Source organism: Eleutherodactylus coqui, chromosome 1 (assembly GCF_035609145.1).
Source record: "Eleutherodactylus coqui strain aEleCoq1 chromosome 1, aEleCoq1.hap1, whole genome shotgun sequence".
In the NCBI taxonomy this organism is placed as follows: Eukaryota; Metazoa; Chordata; class Amphibia; order Anura; family Eleutherodactylidae; genus Eleutherodactylus; species Eleutherodactylus coqui.
This window is the reverse complement of record NC_089837.1, coordinates 350,960,953-350,984,123: the sequence shown is the minus strand read 5'-3', so window position 1 is coordinate 350,984,123 and position 23,171 is coordinate 350,960,953. Positions and strand designations below refer to the sequence as shown.

The window sequence follows — 23,171 nt, the reverse complement described above, 5'->3', positions numbered from 1 at the left end:
GAGTTAAACTTCACAAAGAAGTCCTTTCTCAGTTGATTATCTTCTGTGGGTCTCCTGATATGGTCCTGAAAAATCACCCAAAAATAGCTGCAATCATGTAGATGTGCCACTTTGCATCCTTTCCATCCTGTTTCCATGAAAGTGAAACATTTCTCAGACTTTTAATACCAAGAACTTCCTTACTTTGTAAAGGAATAATGCAACTTTATGTCAGCCAATCAGAGCTGGTTCTAGCTGAGTGCGGTCTCCACCCTCCAGTGTATAGAGAAACTGTAGCAGGGTTCCTTGTTTGATACTTTAGTGAAGCCTGCGACTGGAACTTGACATTCAGCATAACGCTCCTGAAGGGACTGTACAATGGCAGAGCCTTACATCAGGCATGCACAGCTTCTTGGCTTTGAGAAAAGATTCTCCCCTAGTCAGCATTATGTAAGTAAAGATATTTTATGACTGAATTCTCAACCTGGCATATTATTCTTTAATGTTAGGTCTTAGTATAGAATAAATACTTAACTTCATTGCATTTCTTTCTGACTCACATATATTTAATAAGTGAGTCAATAATGACCCGTTATAAGAGCACCGCTTATCTCATAGAACAGCAAGACCAATAAGAAAGAGCAGGATAAAGCTTTAGATTAAGTTCTGGAAATTCTTTATCCTGATAATCGGGGCTACACCTAAACAAGGATCACAGCCCAGCCAATCACTATATAATAACAAGACAGTCTTTATTAGCAAACGATTTTTTTAAAAACCAGGAAGGTATACAGCCATAATAAAACCAAACTAGATGTAAGCATACATTGACAAAGTGCAAATGGCAAATAAATGGCAAACATAACAAAAGACACAGTAATCAGTAGAAAGAATTACAAATAGCCAAAAAAGGATTACATTATAGCAGATAACCAAAAAACACAATAACAGTATATATGATAGCAAACCTGAAGTTTGGTGCCCCCAACACATGTTTCACCCTGCACTTTCTCAAGGGATTACAGAGGCGTAGCTAGAGACTCAGGGGCTCGGGTGGAAAAGTTCAGCTTGTTCCTCTACCACCCCTTACTGCATTTCATGACTGCTGGCCATGGTCTGCTGAGCGCTTTCTGCAGCATCACTGCGTCTCTTAATCACCAGCTGTACACAGTGATAGTGATTACATTGCATTTAGGGTCTCTTTACATAGGACGACTGTTGGGAGAATAAGCATATGACAGCTGTCCCATTGAGTATTGTTCCAGCGCTTTCACACAGCTGCGATAGACATTCAGTGAATGGAGGTGGAGCACGCTGGAGCCATCCGCATCCATTCAAAGTGAAGAGGCAGTCATTCAAAGTCGAGCAACTGCCTGTTTATATTGAAAGCAAGTGCTGCATAAACGATGAGCTGATCACTGATCGTTCAGTGTAAATAGCAGCTGTTCAGTACTAAATGGCTGCTATGTTATGTCGATAGAGAGGGGCGGGGGAGCGTGAGGAGAGAAATCTCCTGCAGCCTCCCCGCTGGGAGCCAGCGATACTAGCGCCTGTGCAGCAGTACAAGAGCTAGCATGTGCGGGGACAAGTGTCAGACATAGTTTGCCTGACAGTCGTCCCGTCTAAATGGAGCTCTAGTATGGCAGCTGGCAATGCCTTTTTGAATAGATATGTGCTTTTTCTGTGATTTGCTTACAGTGATCTTCCCCAAAAGAGCCAGGTTCAGTGGTGCATATATTTGAAAATCTACAAAAACTGCGGGTACGGTATAGTCTGAAGAAAAGAACAGAATAGGGGGACATGATTTTAACCTTTAAATGTTAAGGGTAGAAATAAGGTAGAAATATGATAGAAGTGATTTTCTTAGGAAACTAAACACTAGAACAAGAGGGCACAATCTGTTATGGGGAAAGACAAGCGGAAATGTCCGAAAATATTATTTACTGAAAGAGTAGTAGATGCTTGGAACAAACTTCCAGCAGACGTGGTTGGAAAATCAAAAATAAATAAATATAAGCTGCCTGGGATAAGCATAGAGCTATCCTAAGAGAGAAATAAAAGGAAATAATATAAGGATAGACTTGTAACCATTAGTTTTTTTTCCCGTCATCAATCTTTTATGCTTCTATGCTATGCATCAACTAATCAACTAATTTCTGCTTGCAAATTAAAGTATTTTTTTGAACATAAAAACAATTCTACAAGCTTAAAATAGTGTTAAATAAATAAAAAATAATAATATTCCGCTATCCCAGTGGCACCCCACCCCGGTTGCACTCGGGCCCAGGAGCCTTAGGGGACCCATAAGGCCTCACTTCTCCATATAGGGAGCCCAGTACTATGAATAAAGCATTATAGTTGGGGGCCCTGCTACAGGTTTTGCATTGGAGCCCAGGAGCTTCATGTTACGTCTCTGCATTAAGGAATTAAGAAAACTTGGGGGGCCCCAAGATAAACTTTTGCACCCATGCCCATGAGCCTTTAGCTACGCCCATGGTTCACTGTGCACATGACCGCTCAGCCAATCACAGGCTTCACTGGCCATTCTTCCATTAAATAAAAAAAGCTGGCCTTTGATACCTGACATGTTCTGAAGTAATCTAAGTAATACATCATTTCCTACTATAAAGTGATATAGTGGCTACAATGTCATACAAAGTAATACTGTACATGTTCTTATGTCCTGTTGCTCACGGATCACTGCTATTGTTTGATGTGTTGTCTTTTCCTAGGTATATATGTTCATGGTTAAATGGCAGGATCTTACGGAGAAACTTGTATACAGAAAATATACAGAAATTTATGAATTTCATGTAAGTTTCTTTCATTCATTTTGCTGAATGGTAAATATAGTTATTATATTGAGGAAGTAGATGAAAGACATTTGCCAACAGCACAAATAGTTGATGCCATATGCAGTTATTTATATGTACACTTTATTTATCAGCTGCACCCATAAAACTGAAGAGCTGACACGAAACAAAAAAATGCAATTATAAAAGATCTTTTCAGCTTATGAGTTCTAATAGACAATAGAAGAGATAAGCTCGAAATCCCATGAGCAAACAGAAGCTGGATCATTACTACTAAAGAACAAATGTTCCTGTGACTGTTTCAGGAAACCAGAGTACAGTTGCTAATCTTAGGTTTAAACAATAAAATGTTTCTATTGTACGTTCATGCATAAGTAGCAGATCATCAATGCAGCATCATACGTCTGTGTATGGTTACAAGAGAGTGTTACATGGTTGACTTCTTATTCTGTGGTATTGCACTGCACTTTTTGCCCACGCAGGGCATGATTTTATGCGCAAAAGACACAACCAGGCCCCAATTGAAATGGCTATTTGCCTAATGAGTTTCAGATATGCTCTTTTTTTAACAGAAAAATGCAGTGTTGTACACATACCCTTGTGCATTGCGTGCATTTGCACACCTTCCATAGACTTCTATAGACACCCTTGGTGCGCAAATGCCTTTTATGGCATTCATTATGCAGTAAAAATCAAATGTCTTTGCTCTGTAGGTCAGACAATTAGGGCTCGGTCAGACGAGCATGTTTTTTTGTCCGCCTATGTGCGCGAAAAAAATGCACTCCTTGCGTAAGTGGATTATGTGTGAATGGGCAAAGTTTAATATGCGTAGCGCATGAAACTTTGCCTGCTACTGGAGCAGCTGCTCCACAAAGGTCCCCTCATCACTAAACACTGTGACAGCACTGTCACAGTGTTTAGTGGTGATGGGACACCCCACGAGGATGAAAGAATTCCCTGTCACAGCTGTGGCAGGGGACCGCGATGCTATCCCATTGCTTTCAATGGGGCCGACGCTGCTGCCGCCCCATTGAAACAAAGATGGGATGAAGGCAACCCCCACAAGGATATTGGGGGAAGGGCTTGAAATATAAGTCCTTCCCTAAAAATAACCCATAGCTGCTGAAAAAATAAAAATACATCACCGAGCAGCACTGTTGAAGCTCCGGTGCATCTTCTCCCTAGCTCCTTGGCACTCTTCTGAATGATTTCTTCTGGCCGTGATTTTAAAAATGATTTGAATGGCTGTGAGTGGTCTCTAAGCTCAGTTAATCAAAAGACAGAGCTTCCAGGAGGTGGCAATTTTTAAATCCCCGGCCAAAAGAAATGATTCAGAAGAGTGTCAGGGAGAAGACGCGCCTGAGCCTTGACAGCGCTACTAGGCGATGTATTTTATTTTTTTTTATTTTTCAAGCACCTAGGGGTTATTTTCAGGGAAGAGCTTATATTTTAAGCCCTTCCCCGAAAATCCCTGTGGGGGTTGCCTTCATCCCATTGCTTTTAATGGGGCAGCTGCAGCGTCGGACCCATTGAGAGCAATGGGATAGCATCGCGATCATCTGCCACAGCTGTGGCATGGGATTCTTTTGTCCCCGCAGTCCCCTCATCACTGAACACTGTGACAGTGCTGTCACTGTGTTTAGTGATGAAGGGATTCACTGTGGAGTCTTCTCATCCCCGCTGGGACTAGGGGGTTAACAGTGGGACATTTAAAAAGTGCTTCTGGCTAGAAGCACCTTTTAAGTGCCCTGCTGTAAGCAGCGGGGAAGCTATTGGCCGTGCAGGAGGCTCTATTAACTCCTGCTCCCATAGGAGTCAATGGAAACTCCTGCGCAACACGCACCTATGTCCTATCTTTTTAAGGTGCGCGCTGTTTTGCGCTGCTAATTCTGCGCATATGAAAACTTCTATAGGAACCCATTGGTTCTTTCAGAAGCATGCATTATGCGTGCACAAAACACACGCTCGTCTGACCGAGCCCTTACAGTGATACCAAATTTAGTTTTTTATATAGCAATGCTTACAAAAGTAAGCACAAAAAAGAATCACTTTCTGCAGCCATCTTGTGACCCTACCCCCCATAACTTTTTCATTTTCTTGTCAATAGGGCTGTGTAAGAGCTCGTTATTTACAGGGCGGCCTGTTTGTATTGGTACTATTTTTTTATGTGACAGATTGGAAAAGTTTTTTTTAACTTCTAATGCTTTTATAATTATTTAAAAATCTGTATTTTCCTAATAGGGGACTTGAAATTGTGATCATTCATACAGTGTAATGCAATACTATGGTATTGCATTATGCTGCATTTTAACAGACTACCTATTAAATACAAGCCACTGGTACATCTCTAATATGCAAAGGATCATGGCAGCCCTGGAGACTTTCAGAGAAATCACAGGATGCCATGTTACTTGGATGGCACCCCGGCAATCTTATCGTGGGGAGGGGGCTCAGGACATTTAAATCTCGATTGATCAGAACTAATAGTGGCATTCTAAAGGTTTAACAGACAGTATCATGGTTATCTCAGATTGTGGCTGTTGCAGGTGGGTGTCAGCTGTCAAGGACAAACAATACCTGCTATGTATGAAGCAGGCTCAGCTCCCGAGCACGCTCCATACACAGCATGTGCTGTGGAAGGATAGATTTGTGTTAAATGCATGAGGTATGTGCAGGTTGGAGTAAGTAGCTATATGTGTGTCACAAAGGGTTCAAACAATTTTTCCATACTTGCTGTTGTATGGTGTTACGGTATTATTAATCAAATGATATTATATTATAGAAGATAGCTTTAGAACGATGCTACCTTTAAAGGGTTCTGTAGTAAATCTATATTACAAAGTATCGGTGCATGTAATCCTACTTCCTAATATTAATTGTGGCACATTTATCAATGTCATACCTTGCAAACTTGTAGCTGCACTGGGAGACAGGCCTCATTCATACAGGTGTTGCTATTTTCGGCTGCCAGCATCAAAGCCGAAAAAAAGTTAATGTATGGAAGTTTCTGCATGTTTTTGAAGCATCTATGTAGTCTTGTGCTTATGTATATTGTCAATTGTCACTCTTCCATGTGAGTGAATATGATGTATATTGCATAGCTGCAGCACTGAATGGGTTACAGTCTGGGTTATGTCTGGAAAAGTATCTATTTGTTTGTCATGTGACCTTGTTTTATATATGTAGTTGCAAGCTGCATTAGTGAGAGAGAAGAGAAAAGAGAGTGAGAGAGGAGAGAAAAAAAGAGTGAGGCTGTTGGAGTTGGACTTATCCTGTTCTACCCATCTGTCCTCCTGACAGACTGGGGCCTGCACAGAGACACCTTTTGTCTGAGTGCAGAGGTTATGAAGGAGGCTGAGTGGAAGGACTTCTAGTGCCATGAACCCCCTTCTTCTTCCCTGTATGAAGAGCTAAAAGGGTGACGAGCCGCAAGGAGTGTGCGTTCCCACCATGCAGTATATATTGCCATTCTACTACCCTGTGGGTGTAGAGAGTCATCACGTTTGTTCGTGAGAAAGTGTCCGGGACCAGAGAATCACAGATAACATGGCCTGTGTAAGTCACTTTGTTCCCCCGTGTTTTCCTCCCTGTCACATCATGTGTTCTTCTGCACTACCTGTCCTGCGGGTGGATGTTAAGCTTGGACTGTATTGAAGTTGTTACAAGTTGTGTTCCCAGTAAATGGCTTTACCACCTGTTCCCGGTTCTGCCTTTAAAACTTCTCCCTGTGTGTGGACTCTTTATTCATTCACCAAGAGATCACCACAGAGGAAGGAACGGTTCCTGGTTACCCTCCAGGTGGGAGACAGTAGAGCCCCCATAACATGGCCTACATCAATCCCTGCTGTCTCCTAGGCTAGGGCCCGCTCCTTGGACATAGCACAAGTTGTGGCTAAATCTCTAGTTTTCTTGCCCAGTCACATGGCCAAATGCAGCGTATATATATTCTGCAGCCCGGAATTCCGTCGGCTGGAGACAGAGTTTAGCGATGCTAAATGCTCTCCACCTCCCCCTTCCTTTGACGGCTGATTGCTGCAATAGAGCCTCTGGCAAAAGAAGGGGGAGGGAGCTTAGCAGCGCTAGCCATGCAAAAGTCCTTCCCCCTTCTTTTGCTGGCGCCTCCCATGGGCTTCTATGGAAACGGCCAGGTGATCGCGGCCAAAAGATAGGGAAAAACCTGTTTTTTTCCAGCCGCGCATAAAGGGGTTCGGAATCTGCAACCTATGTGCTATCTTTTCCTGCCAGCCAATTTTCTGCCCTGGAAAATCGCCCATCTGAACTAATGCATTGGAATCCAATGCTTTAGATGGCCATGATTTTTGGCTAAAGTTGCATCAAAATGTGCACTGAAATTGATACATCTTCCCTAAGGGCACTTGCACATGGCAGGTTTGTGCATGTTTTTGTGTGTGCAATGTACGTGCACAATATGCAGAGAATTGAGCCCATTGATGTCTTCTCATCACTTTTTGATGAACGTCCAGTTCCTGGTAATATCACTGTTGTGCAACGTTTAATCCACTTCTTGAGTACCGTCTTCACTGTGCTGGATGGTATATGTGATGCCTTTTGAAATGTTTTGGTCCCCTTCTCCTGACTGATACCTCTCAACCATTTGATCCCTGTGATGTGCTGTAAGCTCTTAATGGCTTTTGCCAAAAAATGCTACTAAGAAAATGTCAGGTAAACCCTACTAGAATAGCTGAACTTTATATGAAGTAAGTCAGAATTAGGCCTCATGTCCACGGCGGTACTGGTAAAATGCTGCGGGTCCCCCCACAGTGTTTTACTGGTGTTTGTACGTATGGGCAGTGAGTGTACTGCGCATGCCCGGGAATCACACATACGTGGTCATGCGCAGTGTTCTGGCTTTTTTTTTTTTATTCCCCGCTCTGTTTCATAGCAGGGTAGCATATGAAATTGCCAGCCATATGCAATGTATTGTGTATGGACAGCGTTTGCATACACTGCCTATACAAAAGTATAGTGCTCACGCTGCGTAGTACGCAGAAATATAGAGCATGCTGCGATCTATTCCTTGTGCATATCCACACGCAGTGTCTACATGCTCATGCGCATGGATCAATGAAATCCCATTGACTTTCATTGACTGCATTCACAGCGTATCAAGCGGCCGTGCATCGCACGCGTAAAACGTAGTGAAAAAAACCTCAGTGGAAGTCATCCCTCACTGTAAATAATGGCAGCGGAGTACTGACCACTATTTAACATGAGTTTAAATGTGATTGGCTAATTCTGAACACAACCACATCCCCAAATATAACAACCACACTTATGCAACCACATTACTTTAGTTTTGTTATTTTTATTTTTCCACCTTAAATGATTCCAGTGTTTTTCAATGGAATTGTACAGATAACGGGTCACATTAAAGATAGAAGTTAGTCCGAAATGATCATCTTTATTAGATTGTTTAACATGACAAAAACATGGCATTTTAACAGGGGTGTGTAGACTTTTCATATCCACTGTATATACATGTATCATTGTGTAATGAATGATCAATGTTACTATATTGCTTTATCTGAAAAACCTAAATTTGACTCACCTATTAATTAATGATTTCAGAGTGTATATGGGCACTACTTCCTTGCTGTGCTCCCAGTGATTGTGTATTTATTATATTTGTAGGCAATAAACAGCATTTTGTTCTGCCCTTTTTTATTTCTAGAAAGAACTGAAGGATACTTTTCCTATTGAGTCTGGTCAAATAAACAAAGAACACAGAACAATCCCTCACCTACCAGGTATATCTGAGATACTTGACAGTAATGGGCCATTTACACATAACGGTTATCGCTCAACTTCATTCAAACGAATGAATTTGAGCAATAATCGTGCAGTGAAAATGCCAAAAAAAAACTATTCGCTCACTTGTCATTATCGTTGACTTTCAGTCAGCATAAAAACTATCGCTGGATCACGGGCTTGCCTTTCCATATAAATGCTTCCAGCTCAGTGCTTCACATAGAAGGCAAAATGCTGAGCAAGAAGCCGTGATCCAGCGATAAGTCTTTCTGTCTAAATGCTCTGCACAAGCGCTGATGACCTTAGCGGTGACGTCAGCACTCGTGCAGTCGTCAAGCAGACTGTCGACCCATGTAAGAGGGCCATAAGCTTATATGATTTGAATGAAAATTCTGTTAATTTCACTAAAGCAGTGATTAAACTGAATGGTGGCGAGGTATTTATGGTTGCAATTCCACCAGTTTATTGGCATAATTGATTGACAAACAGCACAAAGCGTGCGGGGGTAGAAGTACTTTTCACATTAACACATCGAAACAAAATAACGAAACAAAGAAATGAAAATAGTGTAAAAGTGTGGGAGTATTATCGTTGAGCTCATGACAGCTTACACATAACACCAGATCACAAACGCTTCCTCTAATGCAAACAGCTAGAAAAATGGATTACAAAGGGCACTTAACACAGGTGACACCAGGAATAAATTGGGATACAGTTCAGCATTACTACTACCCCTTTTTATAACAGTCCGGCTACCCTCTAAGGGCTTATTCACACGGCATATTTATCATCCGTGTTTTGTGAGCCAAAACCAGGAGTGGAGAGACAGTATAATGGAAAGATTTTAATTTCTTCAGTATTTTGGACCCACTCCTGGTTTGGGCTCACAAAGTACTGTTGATAAATACGCCCATGTGAAATCTCGCGCGGCAAACAAACCACGGCATGTGCTACTCCGCATAGAAACGTCACTCACCGCCGCCAGCTCCGGTCTGCGCATGCACTGGCTGCCCGGCAGCCGGCACATGAAAGATCTGGAGCTGCGGGGTGCGGGTGAGTACAGGCTGCTCTCTGCAGGCACTCGGGTGTGGTCCCGCGGCGAGAATTCTCGCTGCCGGATCCGACCCGACCGTCTGCAGGCAGCCTTAGTGTAAAAAAAATAAAAAAATAAATAAATACTTACCTGTCCGCTGCTGCCCTGTCCCCACGGGGATGAAGAACACATCTGTCGCATGTGGCAGATGTTTCCTTCATACCCGCGAGGAATAAGAATTCCCTGCTGCACCTGCCAGTCACAGGCAGCTCTTGCCTGTCAGTCATTCAGCGAGAGCTGCCTGTGATTGGCTGAGTGCCTCAGCCAATCAGAAGCAGCTCTTTCAGCAGGCGGGGATTTTAAATCCCCGCCTGCTGAAAGAACTGCATTGAGAGCCGGGGACAGCGCAGAGAGGACGCGGCTGAGCCCCAGCAGCTGAAGGAAGGTGAGTATGTGGTGTTTATTATTTTTTACACCATTTTTCCTTGTTTTTCAGGGAAGGGCTTATATTGAAAGCCCTTTCCTGAAAAACAATTGCAGGATGTCGGCAGCTGGATCCCCCACCGTAGGTGTCATCTGTGACAGCTGTGGTAGGGAATTCTTTATTCCCCGCAGGGATGAAGAATTCCTTTGCTGCATCTGTCGCAGATGTGGCAGGTGCAGCAAGGGAATTCTTTTTCCTTGCGGGGATGAAGAAAACATCTGCCGAATGCGGAAGATGTGTTCTCCAGCCCCGCGGGGACACAGCAGTGGCGGACAGGCAAGTATTTTTTTTTTTTTTACACTAAAATTCTTGATTTTCAGGGAAGAGCTTATTTAAAAATTTGGCCCGTGGACAGAAGGCCTTAGGGGGTTTCTCCAACTAATAACATCTATCCACAGAATAGGTGCTAAATGTTAGATTGCTGAGGGCTCCACTACTGGCAACCTCACTGACCCCTAGAATGGGGATTGGTGCTAAATATTAGATCTCTGGTATGAACACTGCTGAGAACATCAGTGATCACTAGTATTGGGACTTCTACTCTCCTCCACTGACTTCAATGGGTGACATCATCTTTTTTTCACTCACTGAAATCACTCATTGACAGTGACCAGAGGAGACTGTCTCCTTGGCACACTGATAGTCCTGGGAGCCGGTTCTAAAAAAGTGTACAAGTAAATAGAGAAGAGTATCAAGAAAACACAACAGCAGAGCTATGCAGCCAGCTCCGCTGACATAGACACGTGCCAGGTCCTCTTTAAATACTCTATTGGTGGGTTAACAGAGAGCTGCTACAAAGAGTGCCCATCATTCCGAAGGACCCAGCACGTCTGAGAACTACATAGATAGGTTATTGCTTTCAATGAGAACAGTGTATGCTTAATTTCTTCTTTAGTGGTGCTGCAGGGACACTTCTTGCAAGATTTCCTTACAGATTACAGCGGATTGCTGGGTGTCCCAAAAGCAAGACTACATGTGAGCTATTTATCGTTGGAGAACTCCTCTAACAAGAGGGCATTGTCCAAAGCAAACAACCCTTTTATGCTGACTTTATGATCCATAGAACAAATTTGTACTTACGGCCCATAATCCACGAGCTGTACCAATAAGCTTCAGTCTTGAATTTTCCTTGTAAATTCCTACTTCTCCACTGTGCATAGAAGTTTAGTAAGTATGTCCTATTAAATACAACTACTGAATAGCCATAAAATGCATGAACTGATTGCATGCACTACCAAATGACATAAAACATAACCTATATACTTTCTATATTACACATTCTGATTCCTGTATTTTCCATAACCTTATAGTCTAACGTTATACATATTTACATAATAAGCCCAAAAACAAGAACTGAAACATTAATTGAACCATCTGTCATATTTTCATCTTTGAAACTCCTAGTCTGAAAAGCGTTAACAGCAAAAAGTAACAGTAAAACTGTAATCCCTACTCTGCCCAAGTAGCCTTGAAAGCATGATGCTGACATCATTTCTTTTTGTTGGCTATTAAACAGTATCATTTCTACTAGATTATCTAGCTTCTATAACCAATAGCAAGCATCCCTACTATGCCCCATTTATATTGGGGAAGTTTAACTTGACAATGAAATCTAACGATGTAACCTAATTACGATGTTTATTGTCAGCACCAAAATGGTTTGATGGCCTGAGGTCCACAGAGAACCGACAAGTCACGCTGGCGGATTATTGCTCATCTATACTCAATCTACCACCAAAGATATCTCGTTGCCCTCATGTTCTCAACTTTTTCAAAGTCAGACCTGATGATGTGAACCCTACAGCAAGTAACAAGCAAGTATAATTTACCATTTACATATACACTACAGAAGCAGAAAATTTCCTATCTTGATTCATTGCCATGTACCAGCCATTTAAAAAATGAGCGATTGACTGAATTCTTCTGGAATTGTTTTTTAGACATAGTTCACAGCAAAATAATATTGTTGTGATGGGAGATGGTTTATGCAGTTCGTCTGTATATTTATCCTCAATTTTCAGTTTAAGTATAATTTTGCTTTATTGGCAGTGGTCGTAAGCCTGAAACTTTTTTGTTGAAGACAGATAACACCAAGAAAAATGCATCTGGTAAGTAAAATCTTAGATCTTAAATAGAGATGAGCGAGCATACTTGCTAAAGCACAATTACTCGATCGAGCATTGTCCTTAGTGAGTACCTGCCCACTCGGAAGAAAAGATTCGGCTGCCGACGCAGGTGAGAGGTGAGTTGCGGCAGTGAGCAGGGTGGAGCGGGGGTAGAGAGAGATCTCCCCGCTCTTCCCCGCTGCTCCCCGCCCGCCGCCGAACCTTAGCGAGTATGCTCGCTCATCTCGAATCTTAAACCTAATATAAGTACTTTTCAATACTGTATGTTCAAAGTGCCAAGAATGTTCTTTAAAAAAGTCAAGGCTCATAGCATATTTTTTAAGGTTCTATATCTTCTTTTATACATACACTGCATTTTCTGACTAATTTTAAATAAATTCAATGGGCTGTAGTTGGAAATATTTGATTGGAGTTTTTCTGCCAGTAGAAAAAGGTGGGGTGTGAGCTGGTAAACAGTTTGATTACTCACAATGGACTTTGATATACTGTAATTGGGCACATTAAAGTCTACTGCAAGTGTTGCTGGAGATGCCTGACAGCGCATCCCTGTGATGCTCGCTCCTCTGCTGTTACACAGGAGCGGGTATTCCTGGCATTCGCTCAAAGCGCGGCCAGCATGGAGGCAGAGCAGGCTGGTTTGGGAGCATTCTGTCCCCGCCCGCCTCCATTAGAATTAAAGATGAATAACTTTATCAAAATGTGTATTCTTGTCACAGACATAACTGGTCCTATTATTCTGCAATCATATCGAGCCATAGCAGACTACGGAAAGAATACCAAGAGCGAGCTGTCTGTAATGACTGATGATGTTGTTGAAGTGGTGGAAAAAAAGGAAAATGGTAATTTTTTTAACAGCATGAATTAATTATAAAGCAAACATAAGAAATCAATTCTATAAAGTAAATAATACATATTTTCTAATTATTAAGTAGAACGTGGTTGTCGAATTTTGTATGCCCTGTTATGGCATATGACATCAAAGATGTGGAGGCAGAGTTCCTTCTATAGTAGCCAAAGCCAGGCTAGCTTCAGTTTAAAAACTAATTTTATATCTTGAGGTAAATATATATTTTTTAGCTTTACCAAAATTTTACCTTTTTGCAAAACAGATGGTACTTTAACATGGTACCAATAATCAGGTAGTGTTAAGTTGAAAAAAATGGACAGAAATAGGTAAAATACAATTTTACCAAAAACACGGCCATTCTATTTCTAGTGGTTCTCCTTGTTCCGTGGATATTGGGTGACATATCCTGCATGATATGGATGCATCATTACACCACTGCATGACACCAAAGCAGAATGCTTATGGGCCTGCAGAAAAGTAGGGTAACATAATCTAGCATAATCTAGTGTCCACTTAGCATACTTTTATATGTAGATCACCATGATGTCATGCAGAGGCGTACCTTGAAGCTCCTGGGCCCCAATGCAAAACCTGCAACAGGATCCCCAACTATAATGCCTTATTCATAGTACTGGGTTCCCTATATGGAAAAGAGAGGCCTTATGGGCCCCCTAAGGCTCTTGTGCCTGGGTGCAACCGCATCCCTTATAGTTTTGCCAGTGGTGTCATGGACTTCTATGACAATGGCCCCAGTGTGGATGTTTCTGCATTTGAGTCCTAATGCAAAATAAAGCCCACACTAAGCAGCTTGTTTAGTGCTTTTTTGTGACAGGAATCCAATTATTTCAACTTACTGTCCCTTCAGAAGACTTGGAGTTGATTCTGATACTACAATGGGCTATTTGCCTCTAAAGTGGCATAAGTCGTAATACAGGAGTCATATGGCTGATGGGAACAGTTTAAAGCACATTTATATGCTTCTCATTATTAGTAAATTATAAACTCTGCGGTGATGTAGAATTTAAACCCTTTTCTGGAGGTAATGATTTAGTACACTTATCTGCATTGCAGGGAGCACACAACTCCTGCACCACTGTAGATCTTCTAGCTTTCCAAAATCAATCTGCTGTATAAACTATTCACACCTAACTTTTCTATCTGCTATGTCCACATTATTCTTTTTACTTATTGGTCCACAATCAGGCATGCATTTTATTTTACAGGATGCCTATTTTGCCTAATCATGTTGTGAGTAGAATGTGGACATAAATGATGTTTATATGGAAAGCCTAAAGTATACAAGCTTTTTGTAGTCTGCATCAGGAATTACAATTAGTGTTTGTTAAAGTGTCGGTAACGTTTACAGTAAAAAGTTTATATAAGATCACCCCCTGACCAAGTCTATAAAAAAGCATCCCAAGCTTATGTACATCCCTCGGATATAACACTATTTGCAGCATCATGTTTTTACCAAGCTGTTGACTATTGCTACATTTCCTCTTTTATAGGCTGGTGGTTCTGCCAAATGAAGAACAAGCGGGGATGGGTTCCAGCTGCTTATCTTGAACCACTTGATAGCCCTGATGAGTCTGAAGAACAAGAGCCAAACTATGAAGGTGATAGAGGGCTTTATAAACAATGACATGGACAAGAAAGAAATCTCAATACATGTTGGTTAAGAATTTAGATGGTTTCTCTAAAGTTTTAAAACAAATCCAAGATTTCTTTTTGTGTAAAGATGAGTACATTTTTAACCCCTTTCCACCCTGTGACATACTATTATGTCACAATTCTTGGGTCACTCCTGTGAATCACCATTCTATTATGATACAGTGATGGCACAGATGTAAGGGGGTGTCCCCATATTGGATTCATTATAATACCAACGAGTTTGGAGGAATGTGAGCACAAAGGTTCCGGAGTATTGCTGTTCTGGCATTTAATTTCCTGTGTTCTTTCACTATTAGTCAGTGAGTGAGGAGTACTGTGAGCTGCTAGGAGTGTGGAAAGGGGTATCACCTGCACATGTGAATACTGCGAATGGGAGTCAACGGGTCCTGTCCAAACATCTTATAGGTGAGAGAGGTGAGGCGTATTGCCTACAAGCGGCTGGAAGAAGCCACACTCAGTGCAGAAACAGTTTGTTCTGTAATTGGCCAGTGTCCAACATGGAAGCATTAATGGCTATAAATTACGAACCCCCATTATACAAACTAGTGCGGTAGCACACTTGAAATAAGGGAGTGAGCAAAAGATCGGGACACTGCACGTTTCTGGAGAGAACTCTGCATAGGCCACGGAGTAAAAGTCCAACAGACAGCTAAGGGATAAGCAGCTTGTGTCCTACGAACTGTCATGTGACCGGTTAACAGCCTCATTGGTAAAGACACAGGGTTTCAGGGAACTAAAGACTTTTAGTGAACTGTGACATTGATGATATGACCATACTGGCCATTTTGCTTGTTGCAACATTATCCTGTTTGAATAAAAGTTGTCAGCACCCAAGATGTTGGTTTATGATAGATATACTGAGTATTTCAAAGAATCTAAAGCTATTCGAGTGAACTGACGAGAGTTCCTTTAGAATCTGTATCAACTGCGCCCAAACACGGAATGGCCTGAACCAGGACATGAGGCCTTATGTAATCTTTTACCACAAACTGCAGATAAAGAAACCATTACTCCCATCATGCAGCAGGATATTGTAACGTCCCGCAGCAACCAAGACACAAGGCTCAAGGTGCTGCTAGGCCTCTTCCAAGCAACGCTGGGGCAGCGGTTACCTGTATACGGTTGTGTAGTGGACCATAGAAGTTATCACTTGTGAGGCCACCGTTCCTTCACACCATTGATTCTCCGGCGGTAGAAATAAGAGTCCACACACTATTACGGTTGAATACCTCAATCACTGGGAATGGGCAGCGACTGGAACTTTACGGTTAGTCAGACAGAACTTCAAACGCCAGTGCAGGAATGACAAGTAAGGTCAGGGAGACGAACGCAGGATGACATCAGACCTTCAGGCTAAGTTATCTGAAAAAGTTCCGCTCCTGTAAAGGGAACACTCCGGAGGAGGATGAGGGGAGGGAACACTCCCCCGACACTCACTTGTACTCTGTAGTGAACACTGCACGGCAGACTCCTTTCTTTTCTCTCGCTCACATGCGGTTCCTGGAATAGGGAGACCTCAGGATACCTCTCCTCTGCTTCCATCTCTTCACCACATGAGGATTGAAGGTACCCCATGTGGCCGACACTCTTACTCCACTCTCAACCATTGAAGAAGACAGAACACTGATCAAAAGCCCCAGACATCGTTCACTCACTCATTTTTATAATGACATAGCATCACGTGACAAGACAAACTTGTTACATTTTCAGACATATCCCAGCCACTTGCCGACATTAACCTCTTACATGCTGCAGCTGTGCAATACACATAACTGGAGAAAAAACAATTTGCACAGTTCACGCACACTGAAGACATAACATGTATGACAATTATGGAGGGGCCAGATATATGTGTTTCAGGTCACTACAATATGTCTCCAACAAGGCCTGAATTCTTCGCTACTTCTTCAACTCCCCAAGAGGATAAGTGGCTGCCCTCCGGTCCCCACAGAGACACAACTTCTGTGCCACCACCATCACTTGCTATATCCATTCTACCAGTCAGGATTGGAAACAACTTAAATCCAGGATGTTTAACCCTTTAGATACCACAGTCAACAGGCACTTAGGGAGATTGCCAGAGGGTTGGTGGCTCTGTCAGCCCATCAGGACCCTTAACAATACAATTATGAGACACTGATGGGTTACCACAGCAGCCAGGCACCTAAAAAATATCCCTGATCTGACATAGGTATAAGTTTATTAGGTCATTAGCCAACACTAACGGGCAATAATACTGTTGATTGATTGTCATTTGCAGGAGATGCCGCTGTATGTACAGTACTATACCAGTACTATTACATTTCTTCTATCTTATGTGTATACAGGTGAACTGCACATCACCACACAAGACTATTCAGGCGAGTTAGAGGATGAATTATCTATGGAAGGAGGCGAAACTGTTGAAGTCATCCACAAGCTTCTTGATGGTTGGTGGGTTGTACGGTATGTACAAACCTCTGGTAATATACAAATTTATGTAATCTCTCTAGCATATGCCATCACTATATACTTGGTGGAGTTCAACCTCTGCTACACCCACTTTACCTTAAAATACAGTGCTGGTTTAGCAATGTTTCCACTTCACTGTTTAATTCCTGCACAAAGATGTCTTGGCCCTGCAGGAAACTGCAGAGTGGCCCCATTCAAGTGTATAGGCTGGCTGCAGTTCCCTACACATTCAGGTATAGAGGAGCTCTAAACTAGTGCTGCATCCCTTTAATTCACTGGATAAGTAAGGATTCCAGAGTTTGGACCTCCACCAATGACATAGTCAAGGGATATCCCATCAATTTATAAGATGAAAATAACCCATTAATCATATATTAATGTTACTTACTGCTTGTTTTATATAACCAGTTTTTGCTCATAGAACAATAAATATTCTTGTTTTGGTCCAGGAGAGGCAGTAAAACTGGCTTTTTCCCTGCAATGTACCTGCAAAAGTCTGGAGATACTCCTTCTGAAGGCACCAGTAAAACAAAAGGTTTACCTCCACGAAGGTGAGAACAAAATAGATACAAATGAAATAATAATTAAAACGTTGCTTCAAAAATTAGCCACTGTCTGAACAGTATAGTCTATAGTCTAAGGGCATTTCTCACACGTAAAGCCAATGGGAGCCAAAGGAGCCTGTTGTTCTCCAAGTGTCCAGTTGGGATTCCCAATTTTATGTAGCCATTCTCAAGCTTTTAGCAATTTTGTGCTGAAGGCATTGTATCCAATTATTAAAGGCATTCTATCACCAGGTTCAGGAAGTTTGACTTGGAGCTAAGCTCTGAGCCACGGAAGGAAGCTATGCCAGCCTCTCCCTGTCTGCAGCATGCAGAATGACAGCTGTCTCTCCATATATAAAAGGGGAGAGAGCTGTCAATCTGCATGATGTGGGCGGGGAGAAGCTGGCATAGCCCGCCTCCATAAATCGGAGCTCAGATTCATGAATCTGGTAATAGAATCTCTTTAACCTCCACAGTACATGGTGCCTACTCATTTAGTGCCCATATTTAAATGATGGCATGTAGTAATTTAGCTGCCTGGCCCAATTATCATTGGCCTTCCTACCTGTGATAAAGAAAATTAACTTCACATCTAACAGGACATTTCAAACATCCTATAGGCTGGTCTTAGGCATGAACCTTATTGTCCTGTTGTAAGAAAGTGTAGGAGCTCCCACGGTTACTGTCCAAGTCTAACTGAACCTGTTATGTTTTTATGACTTATTTTGGACAGAAATGCTATCTGTTTTAATGTGTATTTTCCCCATTATATCTGTTGTGCATTGAGGATTCCCATCAATGTTATGTGGTGGTTCCCGGAGTTAGTGCCGTGTCCTAACCAATATGGCACTGGGGAGTTACAACCTTGGTCTCCATATTGGTTTGGAACTCAACAGTGTTACATAGGTTACATGAGAGTGCAAGGGTGTAGCCATTTAATGGTTTCCAGTCTTTTCAGCTGAGCAGATCTACCTCTATTACTACAAGAAGCTAATGTGCATAACGTGCGTGTTGCAATCAAAATAAATCGTTTACATAATACAGGTAGTGATTATACATACAGGGATATGTATAGGCAGCTATTTTTGCACACTATATGGGAGTCTTTGCGCTTAGGGTGGAAAAATGCTACTGGTAGGTTTCCTTTAAGGCAATAAGACAATTTGCTGGCGAGTCTTGTTTTTAAAAAAAAAAGTGAGACAGACCCAGCAGTGCGCTGTGGTTTTTATTATAAATGGAAATTATGACGAATGTCTGAATGGAGCCTTGTGGCGTATTCACAGGTAGCGGTGGTGTTGCAGTTTTTGCGGACTGGTTTTATTGCAAATTTCCACACGGCTGTGGTAGCTCATTGTAACTGTATGTATATATATGTGTATAGACCCAAAAAAATATGAGAGTTTCCCTAGCAGTGGTACCTGTTGGGGAAAGGTCCAATGATGTGCAAAACTTTGGACTCCGTGATTCCCTGTAGCATCTCATGGCTGGCTCCCCTGCAAGGCCTGATCTGCTGCCTCCTTGTAGCCGGCAGATATGCTCTGTCAAGTGAAGACTTAGGGAATCTCATTTCCTGAAGCAGAGCTCCCCTTTCCAGGCCAATTTACTACTCCATTCCCCTTGTTTCTCCCTTCTCCTGAGCTCTGCCTCCTTCTCACAGTTGGCTGCTACATTCTGTGGTAGTTTTGGCACTGGTCAAGACTTCAACAGGACTTCCATCCTATGCCAGATCAGGCAGCCCTAGCCCCCCTGAGAGTGTGGCTTCTACAGTAGCTCTGGCAGTTAATGTGTTTAAAAAGTTAACTCTGCTCATTGAACTGAATGGGGTGAATGGGGCCACCCGCAACCATACACTCTGAGACGAGCTGCGGCTGGGATGTCTGCTTAACAGGTAAAACTAATGGTTTGACAACCACTTATGGTTAGACTCTCCATGACTATTTAAGGACAGTAATTATCACCTCCTAAATCTTACACCTCCCACTGTTTACTATGATGGGATAGCTTTCTCTCTAAAAAAAAAATTTCAAAGTTGTAAACATTTGATTAATTCCTTTTAAGAAGGCTTTGTTAAAACACCACTAATTTGTTGTCATTTTCAATCACTCAGCAAGATTGTCTGTGTTTTCTCATAACTAAAATAATGTTTTTCCAGTTAATACTTCACACAAATAATTACACCTTTTGGTGTAAATGAATGTATGTTGATTGTAATATAGGAATATATGTATGCTTACTGTAACATATGAATATATATATGCTTATTTGAAATATTTTCAACACATAAGACGGTATACAAAAAGTTTACATTTCTCTTGCAGGAAAACGATTAAAAGTGCTAATAGTATCCACCAGCAAAAACGTAAAGAAATCAGCCAAGACACTTACAGAAGGAACAGCAAGAAGTATCTGAAACAACGTCAGTCTGTTGTTGATGTTATGAATTCTATGACCATTGGTAAGTACTTACATTTAACTGCTCTTTGCCCATTGCAGCATATACTATATACACTGCTAAAAAAATTAAGGGAACACTTAAAGTGGTATTCCGATTATGCAAAATGTTTCCCGGCACTACAGAAGTGTTTATTCCTAGGTTGCCCTAGATACGACTGGTCGGCATTCCAGTGCTACAGGTCAGGCCTGCTCAGTGGGAGCAACCAGGGTTGGATTTTTTTTCCTGTTTTGGCCACATGAGCTTAAGAAGCATAAGTGGTTCACCTGCTTTGGGGCAAAGTGACTACAGGAGCCCTGGAGAGGTAACAGCAAGGCAATATAAGAGCTACAGTGCATGGGAAGGCCCAACACATACTGTAGGAGAACCCTAAATAAATTATTGTCTCTTCCAAAAATTTTCAGTCAGCCTCATCTCTGGCGGCCCATTTCAGAAAAGTGCTCTACTGCATTCTCAGCTGATGGCCATGTAACCTAATGTATTGTCTTCCTTTATTCCTAGAAGAACTAAATGAGGTGGAAAATAAAGCCCAACCAGCAATCCCACCAAGACCCAGTAAAGAGCTCATCCTCGACAAATGCTCAGAACACACAAAAAACAAAATCCAAGTAGTAAATTAACAGAATTGTTTTTTATGAATGAGCTGGTTGGGATCAACACTCAGCAACGATGGAAGAACAAAACAGCTACAGGGAGTAGAATTAAATTATGGTTAATAGAAACTCGGTTGCTTATTTTGTCTTCTTCAATACAAGATTTTTTTACTTTTGAACTTCTTGCTTCCAAACTACTATATATGTATCTTTAAAGGGGCTGTTGGAAATGAAACAGGGAATGGTATAAAATAAAGAAAAAACAAACATTACTCCCTTTTTAAATCCCTGACACTCCATTGCAGCTGCTCTGGTGGTCCCCGCCCATCTGTGTTTATTTTCCTGGAGTAATTACTTGCTATAAAGCCATGTGACCACTGTAGCCAATCACTGGCTTCAGTAGTCATGTGCCATACATACACTACAGCTTATTAATGTCAGCACATTACAAATAAGGGAAATAAACGCACTTTGCAGTCTTTCACAGTGTTTACAAATGAATTGACCTTTTGATTTTCTTACTTACTTTTCTCTCATTAAAGTATCTACCCTTGAATCCATATGGGTGACAATCTAGATTCTTTTGTTCACTTTTGAAAAATCGGTGACTTGGGTAGTGTATTGGAATGAATGAGCTGTAGTGTACTAGCACCACCGCTGGGTCCAGTGATTGCTTCAGTCGTCTATACCACTGCAGGACATCATCACTCCAGGAAAGTAGACAAAGACCAATGGGGACCACTGGAGCAGTGGGGATTTAACAAGTGAATAATGTTTTAGATGTTTTTAACTGTGCTTTTTGCAGCTAGTTTATTTTTTTTAACTATTTAATTTTGATATAAATAAATAAATCTTGTTATTTGTATAGCGCCAACTTATTCCACAGCGCTTTCAGGTAATTTATTTATTACCCCTGACCAAGCTGGGTACTCATTTTACCGACCTCAGAAGAATGGAAGGCTGAGTCAACCTTGAGCCGGCTACCTGAACCATTCAGGGATTGAACCTGCAACCTTCAGGTCATGAGCGAGAGCTTAGGACTACATTTCTGCTGCTTTAACACTCTGCGCCATACGAGACTCATATTTCTTTAACCCCCTTTACAACCTGTCCGCAGCTTCATGTCCCCCTAACCACAGGATGCATGAAATAAACATTTTCAGGCTCCCTAATGAAAATGAAGCATTTTTTACTCTGAAGTGCTACAGCGTTTCACAGACAACACAGTTTTAAAAATGACCGAGCTTTAGGAAGAATGACTGCTGTGCAGCTTCCCTCCGGGGCAGAAGCTTCTCCCGGAGCATGGCACTTTTTAAAAACTATGTTGTCTCTGAACTTCTGCAACCCTTTAGAGTAAATAGTTCATTCCAATCAGAGAGTCTGTCATTTTTTCATGCTGCTCGAGGTAAAGATAGTATGAACCTGCTGACAGGTTCTTTTGTTTGACAATGATTAGAGTGATATCCAATATGGGAAAATTACTATAAGGTTGTATAGTTTGTATAGATATAGTTGTCCAGTATATGGTAAGTAACTATGTGTACATCTGGATGCAATAAACATTTATTTAATAGAAATCAATGTCAGTCTTCATTTTGCGATCAAAATGGCTAAACTGTTTACAGATGAGAGATCGTCAATTGTTACTATTTCTACAAAGTATTGCTCACAACAATAAACTCTGTTATACGGGAATTTGAGTCCCTAATTTAGAAAAGAGTGGAACTATATGAACAAACAGCTGACGGACAAGACCAAAAGGACAACTATCCCAAGTCCATACAGTGATTAAAACATAACTTTTATCATTGTTACGTTCATGCAGGGCATATTGAATTTACCTGCATGAACAAATGAAGAAAGGTGTTCACACCAAAACATAATCGACAAAAAAGGACCATACCAACAAACATAAAAGGGAAAGTTATCACTACGTATGAGGGAGAGGCCCCCTCCTACAAGCAGGGCGATCGTCCCTGCATCTTCTGTTCCTAGATGGAAAGTAGGAAAGAGGACAAAACTAGACAGATGAACAAGACAAGGATTCAGATGTCCACACACTTATGGACAAGAGGGGATTCAGACGTCCATAGAGTTACAGACGGGAGGAGGTTCAGGCGTCCACACACTTACGGGCGGGAGGGGATTCAGGCGTCCACACACTTACGGGCGGTAGGGTCATTCAGGCATCCATACACATATGGACGGGAGGGGATTCAGGCATCCACACTAACGAATGGGAGGGGATTCAGGCATCCACACACTTACGGACGGGAGGGGATTCAGGCATCCACACACTTATGGATGGGAAGGGATTCAGGCGTCAACACGCTTACGGACGGGAAGGGATTCAGGCGTCCACACACTTACAGACGGGAGGGGATTCAGGCGTCCACACTTACAAACGG

At 41.8% G+C, this 23,171-nt stretch overlaps 1 protein-coding gene across 1 annotated transcript; it reads left to right on the top strand.

Moving 5' to 3' along the window:
• Nucleotides 1-305: 305 nt before the first annotated feature.
• On the top strand, nt 306-21,035 carry NCF1 (neutrophil cytosolic factor 1). Its single transcript, XM_066576754.1, has 11 exons — nt 306-429; nt 2,712-2,792; nt 8,485-8,560; nt 11,727-11,892; nt 12,128-12,186; nt 12,921-13,043; nt 14,560-14,667; nt 17,050-17,167; nt 17,623-17,724; nt 20,037-20,173; nt 20,672-21,035. The coding sequence occupies exons 1-11, from the start codon at nt 358-360 to the stop codon at nt 20,788-20,790; spliced, it is 1,161 nt and encodes a 386-aa protein (XP_066432851.1). The 5' UTR covers nt 306-357; the 3' UTR covers nt 20,791-21,035.
• Nucleotides 21,036-23,171: the final 2,136 nt, after the last annotated feature.